Source organism: Carcharhinus amblyrhynchos, unplaced genomic scaffold, assembly GCF_965287045.1.
Source record: "Carcharhinus amblyrhynchos unplaced genomic scaffold, sCarAmb.v2.hapA scaffold_44, whole genome shotgun sequence".
NCBI lineage: Eukaryota > Metazoa > Chordata > Chondrichthyes > Carcharhiniformes > Carcharhinidae > Carcharhinus > Carcharhinus amblyrhynchos.
The window spans coordinates 3,936,972-3,956,764 of NW_027649785.1; the positions used below are offsets into that span (position 1 = coordinate 3,936,972).

Genomic DNA, 19,793 nt, shown 5'->3' on the forward strand with positions numbered 1-19,793 from the left:
TAATGGCGTTTGCTACCAAATACATCTGTTGAACTTTAACCTGGTGTTGTGAGACTTCTTACTGTCCTACAACTGAGCCAATTTTGAATCGACTTCATCAAATTACTCTGCATCCATGTTCTTTTGCTGCCTTTATAAATCTCCCATGTGGGATCTTGTCAAAGGCTTTGCTGAAATCCATATAAACTACATCAACTGCACTTCCCTCATCTACACAACTGGTCACCTCCTTAAAAAATTCAATCAACTTTATTAGGCATGATCTCCCTCTGACGAAGCCATGTTAACCATTCCTGATCAAGCCTTGCCTTTCAAGGTGGAGGTAGATGCTCTCCTTCAGAATCTTCTCCACTTGTCTCCTTACCACAGACGTGAGATTCATGTAATTCCCTGGCTTATCTCTACACAGACCAGCAACCTCCTCACCCAGTGGCATTGCCACTGTTTCAGGGGGCCCACCCTCCCCACCACTGGGAGTCGGCCCACTGCCCTTAGTTGGACAGTGAGTCACTCCCTGTCTTTAATCCCTTTAAAAATCTGGATGCAATGTTTCTGGAGCTATTCCTGAGTTTGGGTTGTGGATCCCAGGTGGATCTCCGAAGTCCTTTGCCCTGATACCTCTGCCAGTGAGAATGGAGAATTTGGTGCTCTGTTCACTGCAGAGGAAACGGGGAATTGCAGCCGTGAGTGAGCTTGGAGAATCCATAATTCTCAAAAACAACAAGTCCAACTGCTGGTGATTGTTAAAGTGCAACCAGGCCTCAGTTTGAATCCTTGCTGCCCTCTTAAGCAATCATTTCATCTGGTTAGATAGTAGCTTCTTTTTCCACCCCTATATGCTGGTGCTTAAAGGTCTAATCACGTCCTTGGAAAAAGGTTTAGAAGATCTTAGCTCCAAGGAGAGCTATGTGCTTTCAATTAGCACAGAGCGCAAGCTCATTCTTCCATGGTATGTGAGCTTTTAAAATTCATTTATGTGATGTGCCTGGGCCTGTATTTGTTGTCCGTCCCTAATTTCTCGTGAACTGACTGTCTCACTTGGCAATTTCAGAGAACATTTAAGAATCCACCACAATGCTACAGTTCTGGAGTCACACATAGGCCAAACCGGGTGAGGAAGGCAGATTTCCTTCCCTAAACAACATTTATGAACCAGATGTAGCTGGAAAGGCCAGAGTTTGTTACTTATTGTTAACTACCCTTGAGATAGTGATCTTCTTGACACTCTGCAGTCCATCTGGTGTAGATACACCCAGAGTGCTGTTAGGGAGGGAGTGCCAGGGTTTTGATTCAGCAACAGTGAAGGAACAGTGGTATATTTCCAAGTCAAGATGAATGAGTTGGAGGAGAATCCCCAATTGGTGGTGTTCCCAGGGATCAGCTGCTCTTGTTCTTCTAGGTGGTAGAGGCAGCAGGTTTGTAAGGTGCTGTCAAAGAAACCTTCATGACATATTGTAGACGGTGTATCCAGCTGCTCCTGTGCACCAATGGCGATGAGAGTGGGGATGGATGTGGTGTGATCAGTTGGGAGAATCTCCGGCCATTTCAGAGGACATTTATGAACCAGACGCCCTGAATGGTGTCAGATTTCAAGTGAAGAATATTCAATCACCATTTAGACGCTGAATAAGCTGTAGGAAATCAGGAGCTGTGTTACTCACTGCAGAATTGAGATCTATTATAACCAGAGTATTTATATGGCTGATCCACATAAAAATCAGGTCATTAACCCCAATATCAATCCAGGATGTTGATTCAGCGATTGTAATATCATCATTGAATATCATGGGGAAATAGTTAAATTCCCACTTGTTGATGGTCATTCCCTGACATTTGTGTGCAATGTGGGATTACACCTGGAGTTGACGTGGGCCTAATCTTGCTGTGATGTTGAGCAGAGAAACATTGACTACATCTTCCTGGCCTCTGCCTCCATTTCTTCTTTAACTAACATGGCGATTGTCCCTTTAAGGGCAACACAACAGAGTAAGTTTATGTTGCCTGTGTGACTAACCAGGACTTAGAGTGTAGACTCACTCACAGAAATGAAAACAGAGCCACCCACACCCCCATCTTTTCCTAGCTTCCTGTCCTTCTAAAGTCACATCTCCTTCAATACTCAGGTCCCAACTCTGTCCAGAGATTATTATCTTTGAGATTCTGCTTTTTAATTTAGTGGATAACTGCTAAGACAGACTGTGCAGAGCCTCTTTCCTGGTTCTGCCTATGTTTTTGGTACCTATATGGATCACGGTGGCTGGTTCCTCTCTAGTCTGGAGCAGATGCCCTGAACTCTGGCACTGGGCAGGCAAATATTCAGACCTATGATTAGAGATGGTATGACAGGACCCTTAGATAAATTCAAAACAATCAGGCAGAGTCAACATGGTTTTGTGAAAGGTCATCTGAACTCTCTGTCTTTGCTGCAGAGAACAGTGTCAACTTCTTCCCTATATCATCCCCTACTACCACCATGTTCCTTTTTGCTTCCTCCTCTTGAATGGCTTCCTACTCCACATTGCCATACTCAGTTTGCTCATTCATCCTGCAGCCTCCACTCACACCCAAAACAGCTGAAAGAACCTCAGCCCTGAGGCCCCTATGCTCCTGCTCTCTGGAACCTCTTACCTGCCTCACTCACAGTCACACTCGCCTGTCTATGAGTACTGAACAAATCAAAAAGCCCTATCCACAGAGGTGTGACTACCCTCAGGTAGATGGAGTTCATTTACAGAGCAGCAATGGTCTAATTGTTGCAACAGGTTTGAGGAGTTGAATAACTTTGTCCCGTTCCTTCCCTATGCCTGTTGCTATGTCTTTGAGGATGATTTTGATTGCTAACCAAACGTCGATTTCCAGTATTTCCACACAGCTTAGTTCCTTCACTCATATTAGGACCAATGGATGATCTCAGGGTGAGCTATGAGGTTGCAATCAGACGTTGACATGACAAGTGTTGGGGATAACGGTTTTGATTTGTGAATAGAGATGATGAAGTACTGCAAGAACTCTCGAACTCCTGTATTTTCAGGGAAAGCAGAGAGGAAGGGATTTTCATGGCACTGGTGGTACGTGGTGATGGCTGTCGCTGTGGCGATGGTCTCTGCCATTTGCATCGCTCTGCTTGTTGCCCGTCTGAGAAAGAAGGATGTTCGATATGGGTGAGAACTTCTTAAATTCACTGACATGTTTTCCACTCAGCTAATGGACCGGGCTAAGATGGGGAGGTTAGTTTCGGGGCATTGGAACAAAGCGGGGGTGTGGTTGCCAGAGCCTGTCCAAATCGCTGCCTGTGATTTGTAGCTGGTTATCGGCCCTGACAAACCAGCAGCTGAAATCGAAGCGGCCCCCGTTATAGCTGAGCTGAGGGTAGGGTGCAGAATGTGTGACATTCGATTTTCCAATTCTCACCCGTATTTCCAAGTCCCTCCATGGTGTGTCCCACCTTGTCTCCATGATTTCAGTCTTACAAACCTCTGAGATCTCAATATTTGTCTAATTTGGCATCTGCAAGATTCAATTGTTCCACTGTTCATGACAGTTCTTTAAGCTGCCTCAGTCCTCCCTATAACTCTCCCTCCTCTTCAAACATCTCCAATCAATTTGTGTATCACATTTTCATTTCATAAAATCATCACAGAAACCCTACAGTGCAGAAAGAGGCCCTTCGGCCCATCGAGTCTGCACCGAACGCAATCCCACCCAGGCCCTACCCCCATATCCCGACATATTTTACCTGCTAATCCCTCTAACCTACGCATCCCAGTACACTAAGGGGCAATTTTAACATGGCCAATCAACCTAACCCGCACATCTTTGGACTGTGGGAGGAAACCGGAGTACCCGGAGGAAACCCACGCAGACACGGGGAGAATGTGCAAACTCCACACAGTGACCTGAGCTGGGAATCGAACCCAGGTCCCTGGAGCTGTGAAGCAATGATGCTAACCACCATTTTGACTGACAGTCATCCATGCAAAGTGTTTCGGGACATTTTCCTGCCTCAAAGACATTGGGTTGAATTTTACATGTCCCCATTGTGGTGCATTCCCTGGTGAGGACTGTCCACTACACTATGTTTCTGCTCACACACACACACACACACACACACACACACACACACACGTGTGTGCACACAAACACACTCCCCACCCTGTCTCCATAAATGTGGCAGATGGTCAGAAGCCACCAATGTAACATCACACTACACCTAATATCATGTACAATTTCCTGAAACACTCAGTACCATCATAGTAACAACATCCACGCGCACAATCACTGCTGCCCCCATCCTCTACTTTCTGACATTGTTTTTTTTAAGGTTTATTTATTAGTCACAAGTAAAGCCTACATTAACACTGCAATGAAGTTACTGTGAAATTCCCCTAGTCGCCCCAGTCCAGCTCCTGTATGGGTCAACACCAGTGGGACCGATATCAGCGCCACAGCATGACCACTTTGCCGGTGTTTGTGAAACTAGCCAATGAGCTGTCAGTGTCTAAGGTCTGTCACTGTTGGAATTAGTAAATACGGTGAATGGCAATGAATGGATTTCGAAACCCTGCAAACCCCAAACAAAGAGACCAACACTGTACCATCTCTTATTGAAACTGGCACTGAAGAAACATTACAGCAGGAAAAGATTTATTCAGGCCATTTTTTGCATCATGTTATTCAGTAGTTGCTAGAAATTTGCACATCTCTGCAACATTTTGACATCAAGTCCCAATCCTTCACTCAAGTCCTTTATGTGCAACATACAAAGACAGTCCCAGAAGCGATGGTGTACTTGCCTAATCATTGTTATGGAAGCCACACAGATACAGGGGACCATCTGTAAACCTCCCCATAAGCCTCATAAGTTCATAAGATACATGAGAAGAATTAGGCCATTCGGCCCATCGAGTCTGCTCTGTCATTCGATCATGGCTGATACGCTCCTCATCCCCATTCTCCTGCCTTCTCCCCATAACCCTTCAACCCCATTCCCAAATAACAATCTGTCTAAATCCTCCTTAAAGTTACTCACTATCTCAGCACCCACCACATTTGGGGTAGCGAATTCCACAGATTCACAACTCTTTGGAAGAAGCATGAACTTCCCTGTTGAGCGTGTGGAGGGTGACCCAGTGCGAACCACCCTGCCCGGTGGCGCTCGCATCATCATTCCACCTCGTCCGGCTTGCATTAACTGGACAGTAAATCCTCACTAATTGACGATACGACACTGTCAGCCAAACAACCTTTCCCCCCAACTCCTTTAGTTTTATAAATAATAAACAAAAATGTACAAAGATAATGAAAGATAACATCATTTTTCTAAAGACTTTTTGGTTCTTTTCCAGGGTGTTTGTTTGCAGAACTGTCGGGGAGATTAAGCTTTAATCCCTGCAGACTCTCAGAAAATTGTGAAAAATTAGCAACTCTAGAATGCTTTTGTTTTATAAGATTGGTACAATGCCTACACTCACTCTGCACGTGCTCTACAGTGAAGCCTTCGAGCCCATGATCGAGAGGGGGGAGCTGGTGGTCCGATACCGAGTGAAGAAGTCATACAGTCGAAGGACGAATGAGGCCACATGTGAGTAATCCACATTAATATAACATTAATACACTGACCTGTTTCGAAGAAAATAAAAGGCCATCAAAGTGGTGCCTGCTGTAAAAATTACAGACTGTTTGTAAGACATTGAGGCCTTCAGGTTAGGCTCTTCAAATATTGGTACCTGAACATTCACATGTTGTCTGCTAAATCTTTCTGAGTAGTTTTACTTTAGTCCCTAACCATCAACCAACACGTAATAAAAAGGCAAATGAAATATTGGTATTTATTGCAAAGAGACTGGACTATAAAAGTAGAGAAATTGTACAGGGTGTTGGTGGGACCATATCCCGACTATTGGGTCCAGTTTTCGTCTCCTTACTTGAGGAAGGATGTGGTGAGATTGGAGGCAGTTCAGAAGATGTTCACCAGATTGACCCCGGGGATGAAAGGGTTGATTTATGAGGAGAGGTTAAACAGTTTGGGTTTGTTAGCCGTTTAGAAGGTTGAAAAGGGGTTGATAAAGTAAATGTTGACCAGACGTTTCCTCGTGAGAAAATCTAGAACAAGAAATCACAGGTATAGGCTGAGAGGCAGTAGGTTTAAAACTGAGTTGAGGAGGAACTGCTTCACGCAGAGGGTGGTGAATTTGTGGAACTCACTGTCTCATCGCGCAGTGAAGTCTGAATCATTGAAGAAGCAGATAGATATATTTCTAATTAAAAAATCAGATAAGAGGAACAGGGGAGATGCATGGGAGAGATCAGCCTGATCTGAGTGAATGATGGAGCAGGCTCAAAGGCTGAATTGCCAATTTCTGTTCCTAATTCCTACGTTCCCACCTCATACACATGGACAGGAATTTTATAGAATAATATTAACAAATCAATTGGGAGAAGCTACAATCCAATTTTTTTGTCTGCTTTTTTACTGCTTGATGGTCTGCGCTGCCCTGTGATGGAATAAAATTTCAGTGAAATGAGTGTGACATGACAACATGACAAAATTGATATTAATTCAGTATTAAAGTTTGAAATTTTTGCTACAAGAATGAGGTAAATTACAGAAAGAGTACGTCTGTTTACTGATCGGTATTGGGAGAGTTGAGGGAATTTAACTCTTTATTTCCTCCAAACAGTGCCCAAACTGGTGGAGTTTGACAACCAGGAACCTTTCTCTCTGCTGGGTAAATAAAAGAAAAATTCCACAGACTTGAACTTTTCAATTTGATTTGGAAATGAGTCAGCCTGGATTTTGTGCCCAGGTTGCTTTAACGGGACTCGAACCCACAACCCTTCCGTTCAGAGATCAGTGACACAGCTACACTAACATTCGTCCCATCACCAAACTGACAGGGGTCAGCTGATTGGACAAGTGGTCAGTGACACTGCTGGGTTACTCAATTCTGGTTGGTAACAAGAGGCCCAGTTACAGCTAACTTCCCAAATAGGCTGGGAAACTAGTGTTGTCACAATAGTTTGCCCCTACAAAAGGATTAGAATTTTGCTCCCACTGCTCAAAATATCCTCACACAACTTAACATTATGTCAATAAATGCTGCACTTCATAATTACTGCAATGTGACTAATTTTAGGTGGTGAGTTAGTAAATTAGAACAGCCCTTAAGTAAAAACAGATGCTTGTAAGAAAGCTGCAGTACAGAACGCCGCGATGCAGAACATCATGGTAAAGATCACTGCAGTAAACAACACTACAGCAAATAATGCTGCAGTTTAAGAGAGAGTTTGTGAGTTTCTTGCTCATGAGATAAGAAGAGCTAGAAGAGGACACAGGTTTAAGGTGCTGGGGAGCAGCTACAGAGGAGATGTCAGGGGTAAGTTTTTCACTCAGAGGGTGGTGAGTGAGTGGAATCGGCTGCCGTCAGCGGTGGTGGAGGCGAACTCGCTGGGGTCTTTTAAAAGACTTTTGGATGAGTGTATGGGGTTTTATGGGATTGGGGGTTATAGATAGGTCTATGGCTTAGTTGGTATCGAAGTGATCGGCGCAACTTGTGGGCCGAAGGGCCTGTTTGTGCTGTAGTGTTCTATGTTCTAGGACATGAGAAGACTTTGGCGGATAGGATCAAGGAGAACCCTAAAGCTTTCTATAGGTATGTCAAGAATAAAAGGTTGGTTAAGGCAAGATTAGGGCCAGTCAGAGACAGCAGTGGGAAGTTGTGTGTGCAGCCTGAAGAGATAGGAGAGGCACTGAATGAGTATTTTTCGTCAGTATTCACACAGGAAAAAGTCAGTGTAGTCGAGGAGAATACTGCAATACCAGGTAGTAGACCAGATGGGATTGAGGTACATAAGGAGGAGGTGTTAGCAATTCTTGAGAGTATGAAAATAAATAAGTTCCCCTAGGATTCTCTGGGAGGCTAGGGAGGAGATTGCTGAGCCGTTGGCTTTGATCTTCATGTCGTCATTGGCTACAGGTATAGTACCAGAAGACTGGAGGATAGCAAATGTTGTCCCCTTGTTCAAGAAGGGGAGTAGAGACCATCCTGGGAATTATAGACCGGTGAGCCTTACTTCTGTTGTCGGCAAAGTTTTGGAAAGAATTATAAGGGATAGGATTTATAATCATCTAGAGAGAAATAAATTGATTAGGGATAGTCAACACGGTTTTGTGAAGGGTAGGTCGTGCCTCACAAACCTTATCGAGTTTTTTTGAAAAGGTGACCAAAGAGGTGGATAAGGGTAAGGCAGTTGACGTGGTGTATATGGATTTTTACAAAGCCTTTGATAAGGTTCCCCATGGTAGGCTACTGCAGAAAATGCAGATGCATGGGATTGAGGGTGATTTAGCAGTTTGGATCAGGAATTGGCTAGCTGATAGAAGACAGAGGGTGGTGGTTGATGGGAAATATTCAACCTGGAGTTCAGTTACAAGTGGTGTACCTCAAGGATCTGTTTTGGGGCCACTGCTGTTTGTCATTTTTATAAATGACCTAGATGAGGGAGTAGAAGGATGGGTTAGTAAATTTGCTGACGACACCAAAGTTGGAGGAGTTGTAGACAGTGAGGATGGATGTTACAGTTTGCAGAGGGACATAGATAAGCTGCAGAGCTGGGCTGAGAGGTGGCAAATGGAGTTTAATATGGAAAAGTGTGAGGTGATTCACTTTGGTAAGAGTAACAGGAGTACAGAATATAGGGCTAATGGAAGGACTCTTAGTGGTGTTGACGAGCAGAGAGATCTCGGTGTACATGTGCATAGCTCCCTGAAAGTTGGCACCCAGGTTGATAAGGTTGTTAAGAAGGCGTACGGTGTGTTAGCTTTTATTGGTAGAGGGATTGAATTTCGGAGCCGTGAGGTCATGTTGCAACTGTACAAAACTCTGGTGCGGCCGCACTTGGAGTATTGCGTACAGTTCTGGTCACCGCATTATAAGAAAGATGTGGAGGCATTGGAAAGGGTGCAGAGGAGGTTTACCAGGATGTTGCCTGGTATGGTGGGAAGGTCTTATGAGGAAAGGCTGAGGGACTTGAGGTTGTTTTCATTAGAGAGAAGAAAGTTACGAGGTGACCTGATTGAGGCATACAAGATGATCAGAGGGTTGGATAGGGTGGACAGTGAGCCTTTTACCTCGGATGGTGATGGCTAACACGAGGGGACATAGCTTTAAATTAAGGGGTGGTAATTATAGGACGGATGTCAGAGGTAGGTTCTTTACTCAGAGGGTAGTAAGGGCGTGGAATGCCCTGCCTGCAGCAGTTGTGGACTCGCCAACTTTAAGGGCGTTCAAATGGTCAGTGGATAGGCATATGGATAACATTGGAATAGTTTAGGTTAGAGGGTCATTAGATTGCTTCCACTGGTCGGCGCAACCTCGAGGGCCGAAGGGCCTGTACTGCGCTGTAATGTTCTGTATGTTCTATCCCTCCCTCTGCTGACTATGTTTGACTGTGTATCTTCCTATTCTCCCTGAATCAGGGAAAAGTAGCATGTTTGGTGATATCTCTCTGGGACTAAATCCTGTGGCGGGGATGGGAGCCTGGAGTATTTCCCAAGGTAGAGGCCAGCGGGAAAGTACACCAGATCTTCCAGTCCCACTGTCATTAATTGTGCAGTTGGGTGTTTTGCACCATATTCTGTGGTGGACCATGACTGTTGGCACGTGGTCTGCCATTGTGTCTTGATGCCATGCCAAAAATGCACCCAACATGACTTACCCATTATTGAAGAAAGATAGCGGACCTCCTGAAAATGCAGATGGATCTCCAGGAACTTCTGAACCTTCTCTAGGACATTAAATCCTGAAGATCCACATAGATGTTCCCCTCACCCACTGCTGTGTTGTTCTGGGGTCCAGGGGTGTCTTTGGCCTCCATTCTGGACTCTGAAGGCAGCCCCAGATATTGTTCAACGCAGTCCCAATTCCTGCATATCACGTTCTTCCAGATATCGTTAGCACCAGTGTGATTTCCTGCTGATGTCGCTAAGTGGGCCTTTGGACCTTTGTCCTATTAATGGAATGCAAATCAGCTTCACGCTGGCCTCCAGCAGATTTCCCAAGATCCTGCAGGAAATTCACGCTGGTGTCAAACTGATTTTTGGATCTCTGCTGAATTCTCTTCCTCCTGTCCCTGTATTTAACCCATCAGAGGCGGAATGGGAGAATTCTGCCTCAGTCTTTGATAGCTCCTACCAAAACACCCACCATTCAAATATGATCTAGCCCATGGCCCAATGCAGAACTGAACTGTATCTGTGTTTGGCACGGATATCACTGGTTGGCAGCTGCTGGTGGCAAGGGAGGGACACAGCCTGGGACACAATTCATCTGGACCTGGAGATTTGTTTACTTGGCTAGCACCTCCAATACTTGTCCTTTCCTGTGTCAATTTGCTCAAGAACCCCGCAGTCTCTCTCACTTCCTAAATTCCACACCTGCATCCTCATTCTCTTGGGTGAAGACAGATGCAAAGTATTTGTTCAACACTTTACCAATGACCTCTGGCTCCACCCACAGATTGCCCCCTTGCTACCTAATGGGCTACCATCCGTGACTTGGATTCTTTCCTCACAACTTGCAGCCAACATGTGAACATTAATGGGAACTGGGACTAAAAATAAATTTTTGTGACAGTTCAAGCTATAAAAATGTTTATTTCAATTGCTCCTCCCCACTCCTCTTTCTCCTGAAAATTAATTGTTGATCCTGACGTAAGTTGTCAGCCTTCGAATGTCGGTGAGTGACTTGTGTTTTGAGTTCTGTCTTCGGTTGTTTAAAGAAGTATATGATCACCTTTCTAAACTGCAGGCAGCTCAAAGCACTTAACAGCTAGTGATATAATTCGAATGGTGGTCACTGTTAGAATAAACAGAACAGAATCGAACAAACAGAGTCCCTACAATGCGAAGTAACAACAATCCCACCTAGGTTCTATCACCATAATCCCACATATTTACCCTGCTAATCCCCCCAACAATAAGAGAAGTTTAGCATGGGCAATCCACCTAACCTGCACATCTTTGCAATATGGGAGGAAACTGGAGCACCCAGAGGAACCCCATGCAGACATGGGGAGAATGTGCAAGCTCAGTACAGACAGTGACCCGAGGCTGGAACTGAATTGGGGTCCCTGCCACTGTGAGCAGTGCTGACCACTGTAGGGAGTGCGGAAGACTTTAGTGATTTTTTTAAAAATTAATTTGTTGGACATGGGTATCGCTGGGTGGCCTACTTTATTGCCCATCCCCTGGTTGCCTGAACGCATTTGAAAGTCAACCACTTTGCCACTAGGCCATCACCTGCCCTAAGGAGGTATTACTTGAGGGATTAATTTTGACCAGAATTCCCCTGGTCTTCTTCAAAGTAGAACGAAAATATCTTTAACATCCAATTGAGAGGGCAGCTTGGAGTTTGGTTTAACATTGAGTGGTTAGGCTAGGGATACACTGCCTGAGAGTGTACAGGCAAAAGGCAGCAGAAGGCAGAAAGTGAATTATTCATTTATGGTGGGTCTGAGCAGATACTTTGGGCCAGCCTGATTCTAAAGAAGTTTCTGCCAGTGCAGCAGAACTCCAGCACTCCAGTGGGGCGTCAGCTGAGAGAATGACCACATTTCTGGACCCATGCTGTATTGGCTCTGAGGGAGAAGGGGAACAGACTGAGCCATAGCGAGGGAGTCACAGCTTTGCTCAGGTGCTGCTGAGGCCCAGAGAACAAAGGAAAGCCTCACGCACTGCTTTTTATGATACCCCTTATTGCAATGCGGTTGATTACAGTGGGTGTCATGGTGGCACAGTGGTTAGCACTGCCTCACAGCGCCAGGGTCCTGGGTTCGATTCCCGGCTCGGGTCACTGTCTGTGTGGAGTTTGCACATTCTCCTCGTGTCTGCGTGGGTTTCCTCCGGGTGCTCCGGTTTCCTCCCACAGTCCAAAAGATGTGCGGGTTAGGTTGATTGGCCATGCTAAAATTGCCCCTTAGTGTCCTGAGATGTGTAGGTTAGAGGGATTAGTGGGTGTAATATGTAGGGATATGGGGGTAGGGCCTGGGCGGGATTGTGTTTGGTGCAGACTCGATGGGCCGAAGGGCCTCTTTCTGCACTGTAGGGTTCAATGATTCTATGTTGAGTTTCCTGCGATTGGGCTTTACTCAGAAACACCTTTGAAATGTTGACCAGATTTTCAGACACATTCTCCTGGGCTGAAATCCTGTTGTCTCCTCTGCCGTGGGGATTGTGGAGCAGACAGAAAATTCGGCAGATCATTTAAAGGTCCTTGAGTTCTAGTGGGAATTTCTGGTCTTGGGGCTCGCACGGACGGACAATCTTTTATTGTAATGTTTTAGGTATTTTGTTTTGAGGAATTTATATTCACTGAAAACTATTAAATTTATATATTTCCCCAGTTGTAACTGTGCTGTAGCTGGTATGCGTGAATGAGTTGAAATTTTAAATTTGAGTGTACGAAGAACAGTACAGCACAGTAACAGGCCCTTTGGCCCTCCGAGCCTGCACCCCCTCACGCGCCCTACTGGACCATTCATTTGTATCCCTCTATTCCCAGTCTGTTCACGTGTTTATCCAGATAAGTCTTAAACGATCCCAGCGTGTCCACCTCAACCACCTTGCTTGGCCGTGCAATCCAGGCCCCCACCACCCTCTGTGTAAAATACGTCCCCCTGACATCTGTGTTGAACCTTGCCCCCCTCACCTTGAACCTGTGACCCCTTGTGTTCGTCACCTCTGACCTGGGGAGAAAGCTTCCCGCTGTTCACCCTATCTATGCCCTTCATAATTTTATACACCTCTATTAGGTCTCCCCTCATCCTCCGTCTTTCCAGGGAGAACAACCCCAGTTTACCCAATCTCTCCTCATAGCTAAGACCCTCCACACCAGGCAACATCCTGGTAAACCTTTTCTGTACTCTCTTCAAAGCCTCCACGTCCTTCTGGTAGTGTGGCAACCAGAACTGGACGCAGTATTCCAAATGTGGCCTAACCAATGTTCTATATTGCTGCAACATCACATGCCAACTTTTATACTCTGTACCCCGTCCAGTAAAGCCAAGCGTACCATATGCCTTCTTCACCACCCTCTCCATCTGTGCTGCCACTTTTAGGGATCTGTGGACTTGCACACCCAGGTCCCTCTGTGTGTCTATACTCCTGATGGTTCTGCCATTTACTGTATAGCTTCCCCCTACATCAGATCTACCAAAATGCATCACTTTGCATTTATCTGGATTAAATTCCATCTGCCATTTCTCCACTCAATTTTCCACCCTATCTGTATCCTGCTGTTCTCTGACAATGTTCATCACTATCCGCAACTCCAGCAATCTTTGTGTCATCCACAAACTTACTGATCACACCAGCTACATCTTCTTCCAAATCATTTATATATTATCACAAACAGCAGAGGTCCCAGTACAGAGCCCTGCAGAACACCATTAGCCACAGACCTCCAACCAGAAAAAGATCCTTCCACAGCTACCTCTGTCTTTCTATGGTCAAGCCAGTTCTGTACCCATCTAGCAAGTTCACCTTTGATCCCATGAGATTTAACCTTTTACACCAGTCTGCCATGAAGGACTTTGTCAAATGCTTTACTAAAATCCACTTAGACGACATCCACGGCCCTTCCCTCGTCAATCGTTTTTGTCACCTCCTCAAAAAACTCAACCAAATTTGTGAGGCATGACGTCCCTCGTACAAAACCATGTTGTCTATCACTAACGAGACTATTCAGTTCTAAATGTGTATCGATCCTATCTCTAAGGATCTTCTCCAAAAATTTCCCTACCACAGATGTCAAGCTCAGCGGCCTATAATTACCCAGGTTATCCTTGCTACCCTTTTTAAATAAAGGCACCACATTTGCTATCTCCAATCCCCTGGGACCTCACCTGTGTCCAGTGAAGAGACAAAGATTTCAGTTAGAGGCCCAGCAATTTCATCTCTTGTCTCCCTGAGCAGTCTAGGATAGATGCCATCAGACTCTGGGGATTTGTCTGTCTTAATGTTTCCTAAAACACCTAACACTTCCTCCCTTGTAATTGTGATTTGTTCTAACGGGTCTACACATCCCTCTGAGACACTGCCAGTCAACATGTCCCTCTCCTTTGTGAATACTGACACAAAGTATTCATTTAGGATCTCACCCACTTCCTTGGGTTCTAAGTATAATTCCCCTCTTTTGTCCCTGAGGGGTCCGATCCTTTCCCTGACAAACCTCTTGTTCCTAACGTATGTTAGTCTTAATGTCAATGGTGTGCCTTAGTCTGCCAAGGACATTTCGTGACCCCTTTTTGCCCTTCTAACTCCCTGTTTGAGTTCTTTTCTACTCTCTCTGTATTCCTCCAGTGCTCCATCTGTTTTTAGCTGCCTGGACCTTACATATGCCTCTTTTTCTTTTTTATTAGACCCACAATTTCCCTGGTTATCCACGGCTCTCGAATCTTACCTTTCCTATCCTTCCTTTTTACAGGCACATGCCTGTCCCGCAGCCCCATCAACTGTTCTAACATCTGACGTCACAGAATAGGTGGTCTTTCAGGCAGCCAATCATCAACATGTCCCAGAGGCTCCTTAGCTCAGCAGACACTCCCCACTTCCTTCACTACTGACTCTGTTTCTTAAATACCTGCAGCATTTTTGCCCATTTTCTCTGTCTTTGCAAAGCAGATGAGAACCAGACCAGTTTCAACAGATATCCGATACCCAGTTTTCCTGGTTCAATTTTAAAGCAATATTACACAAGAGGAAATATCTTCTTCTCCTCCTTTTACTATTGCAGTTAATTGGATAAGATTAACCATTCAACTCCTCTATTTCATTATTTTCAGAATACATTTTTTCCATTCTCTATCCTGATGTGACTGATCCATGTTGAGGTTCGGTCCCATGGGGTACAGTCATAGAACATAGAACATAGAACATTACAGCGCGGAACAGGCCCTTCGGCCCACAATGTTGCGCCGACCAGTCTTATTTTTAAAAAAAAACATTGACCCACTAATCTAAACCAATCCCTTTTCGTCCATAAACCTATCCACCAATCTCTTAAACGCCCCCAAACTAGGCGCATTTACAACTGCAGCAGGCAGGGCATTCCAATCCCTCACCACCCTCTGGGTAAAGAACCTGCCCCTGACATCTGTCCTATAACTACCCCCCCTTAATTTAAAGCCATGCCCCCTCGTGCTAGATTTCTCCATCCGAGGAAACAGGCTATCACTATCCACCCTATCTAAACCTCTAATCATCTTATATGTTTCTATAAGATCCCCTCTTAGCCGCCTTCTTTCCAGTGAAAACAACCCCAAATCCCTCAGTCTCTCCTCATAGGACCTCCCCTCCATACCAGGCAACATCCTGGTAAACCTCCTCTGCACCCTCTCCAAAGCCTCCACATCCTTCCTGTAATGTGGGGACCAGAACTGCACACAGTACTCCAAGTGCGGCCGCACCAGAGTTGTGTACAGTTGCAACATGACGCTGCGACTCCTAAATTCAATCCCCCTACCAATAAACGCCAAGACACCGTACGCCTTCTTAATTCAACCATTAGTACCTCCCACAGATTGATTCGGGCCATGTACCTATCGGCGGGAGGTACTAATGGTTGACTGGACCTCATGGGATTGAACCTCAACGTGGGTCAGTCTCATCGGGATAGAGAATGGGAAAATGTATTCTGAAATAATGGGGACATGCCCAATTCATTCTCACCAGTTAGGCCAGCTTTTATTGTCCTTTCCTCATTACCTTGAGAAACTGTCATTCATGATCTGGACCTGACACTGATTGCCAGCGCCAGATTGTACTTGGGAATTGGGAAATTGGGGGCTGCAGGGATGGTAGTTTTCCTGTGCCATGTTGGGCTCAGAGGAGCATTCCTACTATTCTTCCTGGTCACCAAAAAGAAAATATACCATTTGGTCTTGCCTGTTCTTCTGGCTGTCTTCACTGAGGGGTGCAGAGACAGGGAAGAGACAGAGGACTTCCCCACTCAGGCCTGCGGAAGGAACGCAGACATACCCCAGTGACGTCATATGTAAATGAAGGACTCTGCTGACACTGGGTGCATCTCTTTGTCCCTCTCAGTGAAGCAATTAAAATCCTCATGGTGAGTGATTGTGAGCTTCCTGTTTATAACTGGGGTCATGTGAACCTGTGCCAGGCAGTTAGCACTCTCCCATTTTGACAACAGTCAGTTTCAACACAATATGGCGCTAATTGGTCTGAAAGAGGAGGGGGTTAAAAACAAACCAAACCAAATGAAGCAGATTCAAGCGGAGATTCTCTTAAATTACATCAGTTTTGGTGAAGGAAATTTATTATTTTGTTTCCAGTCAACTGAAAAGAGCAAATGGAGACTATTGACAATGATCAATCCAAAGGCATGTAATCATTTAAAAAAAACTGATTTTAAGAAAAGTCTAATTTCTGTTTTTTGGCTGTTGCATTTGAAAAGAAACCCGCTGACATGAAGACAGGGAAACGGTGTGAGTATATGTCAGTAGACACTAGTCACTAGCATATGTGAATAAATATATTGGATAGGTAGGGTAATATTGATGTTACTGGAGCAGTAAGGCATAGCTCTGGGTTAATTCTCTGCAGGACAAATATCTAATTAAAATTGCATCATAGCAACCTCTATCAATTCTTAAAGTGAAGGAATCATGCCAAAAGTGAAGATACTACTGTAGGTTGAATTTAGAATATTGTGTACAGTTTTGGTCGCCTAGTTACAGGAAGGATGTAAATAAGGTTGAAGGAGTGCAGAGAAAATTCACAAGGATGTTGCTGGGACTTGAGAAGCTGAGTTACAGAGAGAGATTGAATAGGTTAGGACTTTATTCCCTGGAGCGTAGAAGAATGAGGGGAGATTTGATAGAGGTGTATAAGATTATGATGGGTATAGATAGAGTGAATGCAAGCAGGCTTTTTCCACTGAGGCTAGGGGAGAAAAAAACCAGAGGGCATGGGTTAAGGGTGAAAGGAGAAAAGTTTAAAGAGAATATTAGTGGGGGGGATTCTTCACGCAGAGTGGTGGGAGTGTGGAATGAGCTGCCGGATAAAGTGGTAAATGCAGGGTCACTTTTAACATTTAAGAAAAACTTGGGCGGGTTCATGGATGAGAGGGGTGTGGAGGGATATGGTCCAAGCGCAGGTCAGTGGGACTAGGCAAAAAATGGTTCGGCACAGACAAGAAGGGCCAAAAGGGCTGTTTCTGAGCTGGAATTTTCTATGGTTCTATGGATTTTCTATGATAAAATTATTAACGAGTTATAGTGCAGAAAGAAACAATTCTGCTCATTGTGTCCCTGCTACATCTCTGCAAGAGCAACTCAGCTAATCCCAATCCCTCGGATCATTTGCTGCAGTTGTACATCTGTTTACCGCCTTCAGAGGATCTATTTGACTGGAAAATCTACACCTGCCCTTTCATCTGCTATGGTCAGGGACCTTGTTTGTACAGCTGGAGGAGGTTAGAGATAAGGACAATTGTAGGGTCGTAAGCCTGGAGGAGTTTACAGAGATAGGGAGGGTTGTAGGAGCTATAGGAGATTGCAGAGATGGGGAGGGTTGTAGGAGCTATAGGAGATTGCAGAGATAGGGAGGGTTGTAGGAGCTTTAGGAGATTGCAGAGATAGGGAGGGTTGTAGGAGCTATAGGAGATTGCAGAGATAGGGAGGGTTGTAGGAGCTATAGGAGATTGCAGAGATAGGGAGGGTTGTAGGAGCTATAGGAGATTGCAGAGATAGGGAGGGTTGTAGGAGCTATAGGAGATTGCAGAGATAGGGAGGGTTTAGACGCTGAAGGAGGTTTCACAGATATAGAGGGCTGTTGGGGCTGGAGGAGGTTGCAATGATTGGGAGGATTGCAGGGGCTGGAGGAGGTTACTGAGATTGGGAGGGGTGTAAGGGCTGGGGGAGATTATACAGACTGTGAGGCATGTAGAGGCTGTGGCAGTTTCAGAGATAGGGAGGGGTGTAAGGGCTGGAGGAGATTACAGAGATAGGGAGCATTGAAGTGGCTGGAGGAGGTTGCAGAAATTGGGAGGAGTGTAGGGGGTTGGAGTAGGTTATAGAGGTAGGGAGGATTATAGGGTGCAGGTGAGGTTACAGAAATACGCTGGGTTGTAAGGGCTGGAGGAGGTTACAGAGATAGAGATGATTATAGGAGTGGGTGTTGTTTACAGAGGGATGGGGGGTGTTGAGGTGGTTACAGAGATGGAGAGGGTCGGAGGCTCTCGAAGGGTTCACAGAGATGGGTTTGTAGTGTTGGAGAGTTTGCAGAGATAAGGAGGGTTGTGGGGCATGGAGGAGGTTATAGAGATAGGGAGGGTTGTGGGGCGTGGAGGAGGTTACAGAAATAGTGAGGGTTGAGGCTACGAAAGAATTCTTACACGGATCAGAGCTTTACGGATTGACAGGCAAAATGCAGGTGAGCCTAGACAGGCTGTGAGCAATTCTTACACTTCTGTTGCTTTTGACTTGCAGAAGGATATACTGGGTTGTGGCAAAGGTTCTGATGATTATTTTAAAATTTGCGCTGACATTTCAGCAATCTAAAGCACACACTGCGTCTTGTATTGAGACAGCAAGCGTTTGGTTCTTGTAAGTGGAGCCAGGATGAATAAGAGCAGCACAAGAAACTGAGGCAGGATTGTGTCTTCTGCCAAATCCACACATTGGCAGGAGAGGCTGGCGAAAATTCAGGAAAATCCAACTCATCTCTGTAGCCCAGAACACAGGCTGAGTGTTAAATCTGCTTTATGTTGCTTTCTCGAGAGGTGAGGTGAAATGTTGTTTTTCAGTTTCGATCTCCCCATTCCCAATCACCTTAACATCTACAATAAAACTAGGTACAAGCTGCAAGAGATGACAACTTTTAAGGGGCGTTTTGACAAATAGATGAATAGGAAGGGAGTATCTGAAAGAGTAGGGGGTTTTAGTTCAGTCAGGCAGTGTGGTTGATAGAGGCTTGGTGGACCGAAGGGCCTGTTCCTGTGCTCGAATTTCCTTCGTTCTCTTTTCTTTGCCAACCTCGTTTCACACTGCCTCAGAGTATCAAATTCCATTTCTGTTTTATCAGAGAATCATAGAAACCCTACAGTGCAGAAAGAGGCCCTTCAGCCCATCGAGTCTGCACCAAACACAATCCCACCCAGGCCCTATCCCCATGTCTCTACACATTTACCCACTAATCCCTCTAACCTACACATCCCTGGACACTAGGGCAATTTTAGCATGGCCAATCAACCTAACCCACACATCTTTTGGATTGTGGGAGGAAACTGGAGCACCCGGAGGAAATCCAAACAGACGCGAGGAGTGTCTGGGACATACTAACTCCAGGGCATGCCAGGATAATTCTGGAAAGGCAGCTGCAGTACTTGCACCTCATGGTCAAGTTTCTGTAATACAGTTTTGTAGGCTAGTAATCCAGAGACCCAGGGTAATATTCCAGGGGCTGGGTTCAAATCCCATCATGACAGATGGTGAAATTTGAATTCAATAAAAAACTGGAATTAAAAAATCAAAATATTTCTGTCAAAAGCCCATCTAGTTTACTAATGGTCTCTGCCATCATGTGGTTGACTCTTAACTACCCTCTGAAAATGGCCTAGGAACCAGTCCATCTTTTGAAACTGCTTAAAAGTCAATAAGGAATGAAACTAGACAGACCACCCCAGAATCACCGGAGACAAAGTCAGCCTGTCAATCCTGCAAGATCCTCCTCGCTAACTTGTGCCAAAATTGGGAGGACTATCCCACAGGGACAT

General features: G+C 45.2%; 1 protein-coding gene across 4 annotated transcripts in view; it reads left to right on the plus strand.

Moving 5' to 3' along the window:
- The window catches only part of axl (AXL receptor tyrosine kinase), a 231,020-nt gene that overhangs the window by 154,351 nt on the left and 56,876 nt on the right, over window positions 1–19,793 (plus strand). For all 4 annotated transcript variants that reach the window (XM_080181969.1, XM_080181965.1, XM_080181966.1 and 1 more), the window contains 2 exons: window positions 3,032–3,161; window positions 5,490–5,581. In XM_080181969.1, coding sequence (XP_080038095.1) covers window positions 3,032–3,161; window positions 5,490–5,581 — 222 coding nt within the window. The remainder of the gene's footprint in view (window positions 1–3,031; window positions 3,162–5,489; window positions 5,582–19,793) is intronic.